General features: G+C 43.2%; 1 protein-coding gene across 2 annotated transcripts in view; it reads right to left on the bottom strand.

Annotated features, from left to right (window-relative positions):
- Nucleotides 1-6,111: 6,111 nt before the first annotated feature.
- slc4a8 (solute carrier family 4 member 8) overlaps nucleotides 6,112-11,707 on the bottom strand; it is a 34,009-nt gene continuing 28,413 nt past the window's right edge. Inside the window, exons 19-24 of one of the 2 annotated variants that reach the window (XM_086117142.1) lie at nucleotides 11,001-11,252; nucleotides 10,845-10,913; nucleotides 9,822-9,995; nucleotides 9,589-9,720; nucleotides 9,406-9,509; nucleotides 6,112-8,406 (exon numbers count right to left, since the gene is read on the bottom strand). In XM_086117142.1, the coding sequence (XP_085973268.1) occupies nucleotides 8,376-8,406; nucleotides 9,406-9,509; nucleotides 9,589-9,720; nucleotides 9,822-9,995; nucleotides 10,845-10,913; nucleotides 11,001-11,252 (762 nt within the window). In that variant the 3' untranslated portion in view covers nucleotides 6,112-8,375. The other variant, XM_086117141.1, reaches the window with a different exon arrangement.

Genomic DNA, 11,707 nt, shown 5'->3' with positions numbered 1-11,707 from the left:
TGAGAAGTTCAGTTCTTGTCAATAACTTGTATTGATCAGTAGCATTGATCTTAGTATTGTCGGGTGGGTGGGGTTGCGACAAGCATGATCGATATTACCTAATTCCTGATGTATCCCCCCCCCCCCCCACCCCCACCACCTACACACATGCACGGGCAAGAGCAAATGACCCCCAGCTTTGGCCTCAGACATTTGACTTGAATGTGGGTTAATTTCCTCACCTGTAACTCACCATCCATTCCCCTTCGTATCTGTAAACACGCCGCGTTTAATTTCCATCGTGTTCACGTCTTCAGCCCACTCGGGTGGCGTCTATTTTGCCTTGCGCCTCAAAACGTGGAAACACAGCTGTGCCTTCTGCATTTAGAGTTATGGTGGAGGCGGGACGAGCCGGTCAACTCCTCATGTTACTCCGCTGTAAACGGTCACGGCTCAGCAGTACACGCTCCACACACACACACGCGCACACACAATTGAGATTTGTTTCAGAAGATGATTATTTCCATTCAATCGGCCACTGCAGGGTTTTAATTTCAGCATTGTTTGTCATTGCTCAACGGTATGTCAACACTCTTCCGTCCATGTTCGCTGCTCAATGTAATCTTGCACCACTAAAAATATTATTGGTGGAAGAGGGAATTATCTCTCCATTCACTTCCGCCACTGCTTGTCCTCATTCAGGTCACGGGTAAGCAGGAGCCCATGCCATCTGACTTTTGGTTTGAATCCCAAAATTCAAATCTGTCATGCAGAGTTGCTAACTACTCATTCACCGTGCTACCAGAGGGATTTAGAACATGCAGTGGCACCTCGATCTAATGCAAACTGTATCCACTGAAAACACCCCTTCTTAAGTAACCACCGGTTAGTTCCAGAATTGGCCGCAATTCACCAGAAACGGTGATGCGGTGCCATCGACAGACAGAGACTGGTCACATGTTTCCAGGTCGCTCTGCTCTCAGACTTAGAGGAGACTAGAGCAGGCTAAAACACGTGTCGAGGTGGCGGCCATGTTAGCGGGGGCGACAGTTCTATCAAAGGTCAGAGAAAGCACAGACGTTGGTTTAGCATCTCTGTACGCATGCAGCTCAAAAAGATCACATCGTATCTACCCAGTCTATTCATATCGTTTCCTGGTTTTTTGTTTTGTTTTGTTTTTTTATTTACCAGCAAAACGGGAATCCGTCAGAGACAGACTGACGGACCTTCTGGCAGTGCTGAAAAATCGTAATAGTACGAGTTTGTAAAATGTTCAATGTTCACCCCCGATTTGTAGAGTGTGTGCATCAACCAAGAAGTATGGTGGCCTTCAAGGGCAAATTGAATTTGGTCACACTCCTCATTTTCAACAATCCACCAGCATGATTGATATCAACAACATGTAATATTGACCACCATATGAGTGTTTGCCTCGGGTTTCATTAATGTACCAGTAATAGTCCTGCCCAACTCTCGTGTATTATAATGAAGTCTGGGATGGCTATTTCATAATTATTTACGTGTATTTAACTCATTCAGTACCAGACGATTCTAGACCAAGTCTAAAAAGATGTTTAGAAACGTCTTTGGGAGTGAATGAGTTAATTAAACTGTGGTTTGCAATTGTGTGAGTGCAGGATTCCACTATTCAGTTTGTTGGTAAAAATACATTTTGAAACCAATCTGTCTAAACGTAGACTCTTTTATCACTTCACTAATTGCAAGTTGGGTGGCCCGGTGGTCCAGTGGTTAGCGCGTCGACCTCACAGTGCAGAGGTTCAATTCCAGCTCCGGCCTCCCTGTGTGGAGTTTAGTTTGCATGTTCTCCCCGCGCCTGCGTGGCTTTTCTCCGGGTACTCCCGGTTTCCTCCCACATTCCAAAAACATGCAAGGCAGGCTGATTGAACACTCCAAATTGTCCTTAGTTGTGAGTGTGAGCGTCGATGGTTGTTCGTCTGTGTGTGCCCTGCGATTGGCCGGCAACCAGTCAGGGTGTCCCCCGCCAACTGCCCGAAGACGGCTGGGATAGGCTCCAGCACCTCCTGTGAGGATTAAGCGGATCGGAAAATGAATGAATGAATAATTACAAGTTACAGTCTTCATCACATCCTGATTGGGGGTGGGGTGGGGGGGCTGTTCAATGTGTCATGTCATGCTTTTGTCCAAAAGCACTTTGACTTGAACTGACGCCACTGAAAGCTTTGGAAGTGTTGGGTTGCCATTAGACCTTTCACATTTTACATGCTTGCTGACAGACACTAGAAAAAAGAAAGGAAAAAAAAAGCAACACAGTTGTTTTCCAGGGAAGGAAACAATGCATCTAAACAATCCCACAATGTGCTGCAGGGGCTGTTCTTTTCATCGTAGATAAGGGAGCGTTGAGCTGAAGCTTCCAGATGTGCTCTCTTGTTACAGAAGAAACACCTCCGTGTGTCGCCATGTGGCCCAAAGCGGGTCAGTGGAACAAGCTGGGTGGACGTGGGGGGAATAAAGCCTACAAAGGAGTACCGGTATGTCCTCTTCACGAAGACAGACCTATCAGCAGGCTGGAGTTCATAGCACAAATTGTCTCTGCTTGGTGTGGCCCTTGTGCTGCAAACGCACTTTGGAACACATGTAGTGACACACACACAAGGCCATGCTGGAAACTGCACATGGTAACTCAACCCTTGGTCCTATCGGCCCTGTGGGTGGGATAGGTCACATGATAGTACCCTAGAGAAGCTCAGCTGTTTGCCACTCTAATTCTGTCTCAAGCAGCTGAGCACTGGCCCACTGCTCCACTGAACTGTCCCAGTAATTATAATAAGGGGGCGGGCGGGGCGGCGTGTGTCTTCGTGTGCACGGGTGAGGCGGGGGTTAAACACGACACACAAATCTTTTTCTGAACTGGACCTGCCGCCTGCACGCAAATATCGTGCCCACCGGCTCGGTCTTTGTACATGAAGTGACGTCAAGGGTGAAGTGCGCAACAACAAAAGAAAAGAAGCGAGCAAACAGGAACAGGATACCTGATAAACGAAGAGGAAATGTAACGGAAATGCGCCATTGTGTCACTGCAGTCAAATGATAAGGCCGTTTAGAAATGTTTTATGAACACCTCGAATAACATGATTCAATATATAAAGTGCATGATACGGTCCATACGTTGGGGCCATAGTTCAGTACAATTTCGGTATGTGTTTTGTGCATAAAGAGAATAAATATGCTCTCCTCTCTGAATTAAATCTCTATTTTTGCTTGTTTGAAATATCTTAACAATAGGAACTGTATTCTTAAAACAATACTACATATATAGATAAACAATAGGAACTCCATTCTTAAAAAATATGTATTTCAAAAAAAATACATATTATCCAAACATGTGCACAAACTACAGCGCGTGTGCGGGATAAGGCCCATGTCGTTCTTGTGCACGTTCCCCATCATCAAGTGCAGAATGTCAATTAGTTGAACTCACTCGCCAAGTCCTCTGCGTCTCCTCGAGGTTTAATGGCACCGGTCTGTCTCTTATGATTTCCAATTATAGACGACAGCAGGCAGAATTGTGCTGGGGGGGGGGGGCAAAAGGAAGTTTTGAATCACTGTGTTTCATCAACAAAATGGCCTTGTTCTTTGCAAGAGTGCTCTTCTCTTTTAAACACATACACCACCAGCGTTGTTATGCTCCATGTTAAGAGTGGCTTATTGTTCTCCGATTTAGAGGACACAATATCCCGGCCCGGTAATAGAGCTTAGATTAATTGCTGACAAATCTGTATTCAGCAGTTCCTTTTTTCTCTGCGTGACAGATTTATGACAGAGATTGATGAAGGGGAGGGCCAGCCCTGAGCTTGCCTCTGTTCACTGAGAAAGGACCTCCACAGCTCACTGGGTCCAACATTGAACAAGAGGCAAATAAGATTAATTTGGATGGGAGGCCGCAATGTTGTCTTCTGAGCGCGGTAGAATAACGTTGATGCTGTGTGACGTCACAAATACGTGTCATCACCTTGAAAGCAAAGCAAAAAGCAGAAGTCGGATGTTTATGATCATGACACAGCCCAACAACCGCTTTCAAGTGAGGTGAAATCTATTTTTTTTTCATAGATAGATAAATAGATAGATGGCGAGTATGCACGGGGCTTGCAGCAACAAAAGTGTCAATCACGTCACTTCGCCGGTGTCTGTTTAAACTCAAGAGGTGAAAAGCCATCCAAAATGTCCCGCGCACCCCACTCCTCCGCCGTGATGTCACCGCCAACTTCACATGTAATTGGACGAGGCCACAGCCCCGCCAGCTGTTTGTAATCATCAGTATTGGGAGTGGGGATCACATGACACCCTCGGGCTTGGCGGCGTGCACATTTAGATATACATAAAGGGTGCTGTGCATCTTTAACCCGGTAGGCCTGCCTTCCCACAGGCTATTCCTCGGCAGCGAGGATCACCTCCAGATGTGCACAATGCTCTCACCTCAAGGATCAAATGTGGGGGAGGGCGGGCGACACAAGGAGGAAGGAGGGAAGCAGATGGAAGGAGATCTTGCAGTTTAGGTAGGCGAGAAATGGACACGATCGTAACGATGACCTCCCAGTCTGTGAACAAAATGTTCTTGAAAGGATTGCGGCTGCCCCCTAGTGGGGCAGAAAAAAACTGAACTATATTAAAAATCAATTTCCCCCATCGCCTCCAAAAATCTCGATAAAAAATAGAGTGACTGTCTTAAAGTGTATTATTTTCTTGTCAACTTAGTTTACGCAATTATATTTCTCTAAAAGCCAAGTTTATCTTTATATATTATGTCAGTGTTGCATTTGTTTTAGTATAGCATGTTCCACATTATTTTATCTTGTTAAGCAAGCACTCAAACATAAAGGCCCAAATCCACAAAGAATGAAACTGCGGTGTTACAGTATGGGCACGTGTGTCCAGTCAGTACAGAATTTACCTACACATTGTGAATGGTACAGTGACAAGCCCATACGACCTAAATAACATGATTAATCCAGTGATTGTGCCCTTACATGAACAACCGGGGCCCAATTTCATCTTCATGGACGACAATGCTCCTGCTCATTGAGGTCGCATCATCAGCGAACGGCTGTTGGGAGACTGGTGTACCTCAAACGGAATAGCATTCACTTTCTCTAGACCTAAATCCGATTAAAAACCTGTGGGATTAGTTGAGTCGCCGTGGAGATTAGAAACTCTGCACCCCAGAACAGCCGTGAGACGTCGTTGTCAAGTTGTAATTGATGCTCAAGGGCACATGACGAGTTACAGTATTGACATTTTGAAATATTTTGTTGTGGTGTACCCACCGTTGTTAACTTTTGTTTCAATGAATTGTTTGAGATGAGGAAATCACCAATGCATCCTTCTACTTAAACGTCCTACGTTCATGATATGATATCGGGGTCACAGGCGTGCTGGAACCTATCCCAGCTGTCGTCAGGCAGCAGACGGGGTGCATCCTGAACTGGTCACCAGTCAATTGCAGGGCGCACGTAGACGAACAAACATTCATGCTCACAATCACACCTCGGGACAATTTTGAGTGTTTCATTATCCTGCCGTGCATCTTTTTGGAATGTGTGAGGAAACCGGAGTACTCGGAGAAAACCCACGCAGGCCTGGGGAGAACATGCAAACTCCACACAGGAAGGCCGGAGCTGGAATCGAACCCGGTACCTCTGCACTGTGAGGCGGACTTGCAAACCAGTAATACACCGTGCTGCCTCAAAGTGAAATCAGTTGACAAGAAATTATGACTTAAGGTAATACTGTATGTACTTAAAATTAGCTTTTTTTTTTCTTTAGACAAACGAGATTATTTTGTGTTATACTTTATTTTTCTTTTTACATCATCCAAAAATCAACATTATATATAGGTACATATAAAAACATGTCGTTTATTCTAAGACATTCTTTGAGTGTTTGAAAGTAGAGAGAGCACTCGCTCTATATGGCTCCATTTCAATTGCAGGACACTCGCTCATCTCCCTGAAAACTTCACTCGACCTTGCCTTGACCTTGAAGCTTGGTCGCCTGTTAAGCAGAGGGCCACGGTGCACAGTTTCACTACACGCGCTCATCAGCAGATCATCTTCTCTACTGTACTGTAATATATGCTGAAAAAGAAGAGTCCAGTTAATTGTGACAAGATTTAGTTTGCGATGCTCGAGAACAATCAATAATGATGCTACGGGAGGTGGCGGTAGTTCGACACAATACGATCTCCAGTAGCGTACATCTGATGACATTCTGCTGCATATCAGCCATACATTCACAAATACATTATTGTGTCGTGAAATCGGGATACATAACACACGAGTAAAAGAAATGTGCTCAGAGCACACATCACCGAACAGTTTGCTTTGGCGTATGATCCTTTTCAAAATATTTATATTCACATTTATCCATATATCACTATTTTCTCATTGCATTTCAACTCAGTCTTGGCTTTGAATATAGGTACTGTACAGTAGTGTGAGTATTACAGCACACCATCAATTAGCTCAGCTATCGGTCCGCCTCGTACAGTAGACGACACAGAATATTAACATTCAAATGTTTCAACACATACTTGAAAGTACAGGACGTGAATAGACAAAAAACTATCGCACAGGCCAAGAAGAAAGTGTCACAACATGACGACACGATACAGTGAGAGATTACTGGGCCGATGCACTGCAATCTGTAAGATTAAATACACAGTGCAAAAGACCAAAAAAATAAATTGCATTTCCTACTTACAGGAGAATTAAAAGCAGATTCTAAGACACATAACATCATTTTCACATTACTCTTCTAGCGTGTTGAATTTACGGTCATTTTGAGGCAGAGAAATGCCTCGATCAGCTTTTCGATGAAGCCACCGAGCATCTCGAGCTATATACAGAGAATCAGGAGAACAGGTTGGAATATCATTAGCGAAAATAAATCATTACAATAAGAGTCATTTTGCTTCATGGATCTCTTGAAAATAAAAATGAAACGTCATATTACTATAAATAAAGTGTTAGGTCTAAGCGTGGATCAAGTATGACCTCACCTTTACACGAAGCGCATGTGATTGAAGAATTAGTGTGATGGATGAAAATGCGCCTCTGGTCTAATGTGGACTTGTTTCAGAATGTAATTAAAAATGTCACTCAAGTTTCATCAAGGGTTCAATGGTGCCAAGGGATCCCCGATTAACAAAAACTTATTAATTGCGATCCATACAGTTCATTCGAGATGGACTTTGGGTAAATTATTGCTTATATAATCCTCCACCCCCTCCACTACCGCCTCCCACACTTCATCAAAAATCAAGCAAAAGTTCCAAAAGTAATGCTCTGCAACTCAAAGCCTCCAACACATCCAAAATCCTCCAACCAAAGTGCCTTGCGGGAGTTTTAACAAGCTTGTCTGGGGCACAGACATAATAGATACTTTTGGCTGTTTTCATCGATGCCGAGTGTGTAATATTCAGGCGACACAAAACGGACATGTAGGCTTAAAGTGACGCATAGTAATTATACTTTGATTTTTAATCTACTCCCAAAAAATCGATTCAAACAATAATTACCGGTAACTGGAATCTTCTGACCCTCACAGCTATGAAATTATAGAATTGACAAATATATAATTTTGTGGAGTGTGGACGTGTTGTATTGACGAATCCACTCATGCATAAAGCTGGGAATGCGTCTCGCTGTGCTTCACCTTTGTACAATTTCATTCATGTCGTGTCTGTACACAAAGTGTGAAACTCTCTGGTGAAGTCCCAACTTTATCGTCAACCCTCCGGATTTTCTAGGACGACGATGCATCGAGATCAACAGTTCTAATGGAAAGTGAAGCACTTGGATAAAAACGTACTTTTTTTTTCTCCCATTTTTACAAATATAAAATTACCATCAAAATAAAATACTCTATTAATATTGACACAAGACTTAAAAGTAATCTTGAAATACATGAAGTTAAGTGCGGATTCCGACACTAACCAATCAGTCGACTCGTCGTTGTCTTTTGCTTTATTTGTCAGGTTAGCAGGATCAGGCAAAAACTACAGATTTCCTTAAAATTGTTAGAGGTGGCACAATGGCCAAGGAAGACCCAATTTGATTTTAACATCCAGATAAATGTTGCAGACATGTCATTGTTCCCATTGGCACTCTAAACAGAAAAGGCTCTGGGTCCACTGTGAATTCTCTTGCTGTCAGCCTGCTTTAAAACTAGTTCTACCTGGATGGCTGTGTTCCTGTGTGCGTGCGTGTGTGTGTGTGTTGTGTGGCGCTCATAGTGATTACAGAGACTTTCCCAAATCGCTCCGGTGGCCAACGGTCCCAAACAGACAAATCACATCCCAGGGGTCCAGCTGGACATTTAACTGCCTTGTGGCACAGTTGCATGCACTGTAGGAATCTTTACTCATCAATGAAGGCGAGCTCTTCAATCCTACAAAAGCAAACAAATCAGGTTTAGAGAGAACAGTGTGCACAGTTCAGCTGAGGAGCTGAGAAAATAACAGAAGGGGGCAGAGACAGGGAAGAGAGTGAGTGCGGTGAGAGCGTTTCCACGCAGGGTCTAGCCTTGCCTTCTTAGCGGAAACAGGACGAGAGTCCTTTTGATTGGAGCTGAGAGATTTCCACATGGTGGTTTTAGACATTTCGTCAGATATATTAATATCAGAGGGATCACACCTAGGGAGCGAGGAGGTGAGAAGGAGAGAAGAAGCTCAAAATCGATGTTGGGAGAGGGAGTGCTAAGTGTCACAGTGTTAAGTACAAAGAGGGTGCACCCAAAAACAGAGCAACATATTGTACATGACGCACAGGAAAAGAAAGGCAATCAAGACTGTGTCCACGTAAACACGGATGAAACATTTATATTTGTTTCTTTTTTTTTTTTGAATCATACATGGAACACATTTGCGGGCTGCCCGTTGCATACCAAAGAAACAGGTGGCGCTCTCACCCCATGCTGCAAAGCCATTTTTAGCATTTAGCTTAGAGAAAACCCATCTCCAAAAAAGGCTCACTTGCAATATAAATGTGAAGACAAGCTAAATAACAGATGTGGAATGACGTGAATATCACAGTTGAAATTCTTTTGAAAATTATGCCTTAAAGAGCACTGGATACATTTTACGTCATTTTCCCCCCCTTTTTGATAGCTTTGGGTCTTGAACCTACATAAAGAGGACTGACACCTCTTGTTCTTTTGACATTTAAAATTTCATTTAACACGACGAGAAAGAAAATGTGAACAAAGACTTTTCCTTCTGATAAAGATGATTCACCTATGTGTCAAACTGCCACATATAGAGCCAATTACTGCCGAGGAGGACTGTCAGATTTTTTTTCATGTATTTATCTTAAGTATCGATGGTTGGTATCGGCATTCTACACGAGTACCTTAAAATAAGGCCGGTATCGACCCGATAACCACGCTCACCTGGGGTCATGGGCATTTGAGGCCTGCACTGGTTTACTGCTCTCCAGAGGAATGTGAACAATTGGAGCGTCTTCACTTTTTGTACTGAGCATAACTTCCGCCTCCTGCATCAACATGCACAGATCAATATTTGCATCTATTTTTGTGTTTCAACGGAGCATTTACATTTTGCATTTTAACTACCTCCTCAATCTTTTTGGAAGCATCATCAAGGTTTTTTTTCTTCCATTCCGGCATTAGATCATCCAGATAGCTGAGCTCCCGATTGGAGAAACACAGGTCCAGCAGTTTGCGGATGAATACCAGAGCCAAGACCTGCAGAAATAGAGCAGGAAAAACATGCAATTTGAGTCGAAGGGCCCTCAGAAAACAATAGAGTATTTCTCTTTTCCGTCCATCGTGAGTAGTCAGCTCACCATCATGGGGAAGACGATAGCAGCGGGTGAGGTCTTGATGACCCAGAGAAGCACGAGACAGGTCAGCTGTGTGAGCGTAAATAGATGAACCTTCCTCAAGGGCACGTGACGCAGGTAGATGAAATCTGGCTGGTGCTTGGCCGGCATCCCAAACAACTTCAGACGGTCAAAGAACTGTGGCCAAGCAATGAGGTTTTCAAATGCATGAGTGCAAGCCGTATGCCAGTTTTTGCGCAAAAAAATTGTTGAACATGTTCAACATTTCTTTGCAAGAAGAAAAAGTGTTTGCGACCATCAAAACTGTTGGCGAATGTCAGGCACACGTCTTTGCGACATTTGCGATCTTGAGGGAACCCGAAAAAAATTAACATTCGACCACTCAGCGAGATATGGGCTTAAAGCAACTCTTTACCACACCACTGTACACCTTTTGCGTTGTACAGTGGTGTCTTGAAATATGAGTTTAATTTGTTCCAGGACCACACTTGTGACTCAAAACACTCTTATCTCAAATCATCTCTCCTTATTGAAATGAATGGAAATTAGAATGATTTGTTCCCACCCCCCACCCCACCAAAAAACTTTTGTTCGTGTTTTTTAATAAGTATAAATAACACTCAATAATATTGTACTTTCTATGGAAAATGTAGATTAATAACATGACTAAATGGAAAGTGTTAAACAGTTTTTGCGTCATGCTTTAATGCAACGCCTTCTGGTGTGTCCACCTTAGCCACCAGGAGGCAGTATAGTACAGTCAAATAAATGGAGAATAATTCTATTGCTATTATTCTCTTACTAAAAGTGATATTCTGTAATATTTTTCATTTCAGAAAAAGAATTCAAGTATTGTTGTTATTTTCAATGAGTTGCTCCACAACTCAAACAAATTTTTTAGCATTAGCAATAGCGTTTTGCACAGTCTACTTTTGTCAACGTCTGAATTTGTGTAGATGATCCACTTAGACTACAGGTGTGCCTAATGAGGTGTTCGCTGAGTGTATATGTCACATAACACCTTACCTGGATGCCCTTCAATGACGAGGCTCCCATGTAGAGGAAGACACCATATAACACAGGCATCGGAATGAACTGAGTAAGAAAAGATATTCATCAAATCTTAGTCAAGTAATGCTCTGGATGAAATGTATGTGCCAACCAAAGGGTGGCAGCACTCACCTGAAGGGCGCCAGTCATGAATACAGAGCATCCCATCAGCAAGAAGATGACCAGGCCAGTGAGCCTCTGCTCTCTGATGCCCAGAAAACGAGGCTGCTCTCCTGGAGCTGAGCTTTCCGACTCCAGCTTCAAACTGTTCACGTGAGTGATGGACAAGACAGTTGCGGCGACAAACCACGGCAAACCCATGATGGAGCACACGGCCAGCATCATCCCCACCATCAGGAGGTCCAAGTGGTACCCGCAACCTTTCTGGGAAACAAATGGAGGAGCATTTCAAGTCAAATGTTCTTGAGGTCTTTCGCTCAATTTTAAACTTCAGGGTTTCGAAATTGACAAGCATTACGTCACAAGAATCATCATAATGTCACGCAGGGCCTCAGCATACCTTAGATGGGATCAGCTTAGTCGAGATCAAAAATTAGACTGTGCGGGTAATAGCTTTAGCCTTTTGAAACAGTTTTTTACAAAAGTAGTCTATTCAAATGTGTGAAGCTAGAAGAGAAGACGTTGGCCCAAAATGTGCATTTAATAAGCAGCTTTGCCGGCGGAATCAAATGGAGCTCCTGGGCTGCTTTGCAACTTGCTAAAATAGGTTGCAGAATGAAGAGCTAAAAAAAAAAGTAACAAAGTAATAATACTTACATTTAATAAAGCTTTTATTACGGTGACAACTTATTTCCATTTCCATTATTCCCGATGGGAAA

Source organism: Hippocampus guttulatus, chromosome 8 (genome assembly GCF_054856545.1).
Source record: "Hippocampus guttulatus isolate MCC_2025c chromosome 8, RoL_Hgut_1.0, whole genome shotgun sequence".
NCBI classification, from domain to species: Eukaryota; Metazoa; Chordata; class Actinopteri; order Syngnathiformes; family Syngnathidae; genus Hippocampus; species Hippocampus guttulatus.
The sequence above is the reverse complement of the archived record's forward strand: the minus strand, read 5'-3'. Positions and strand labels throughout refer to the sequence as shown.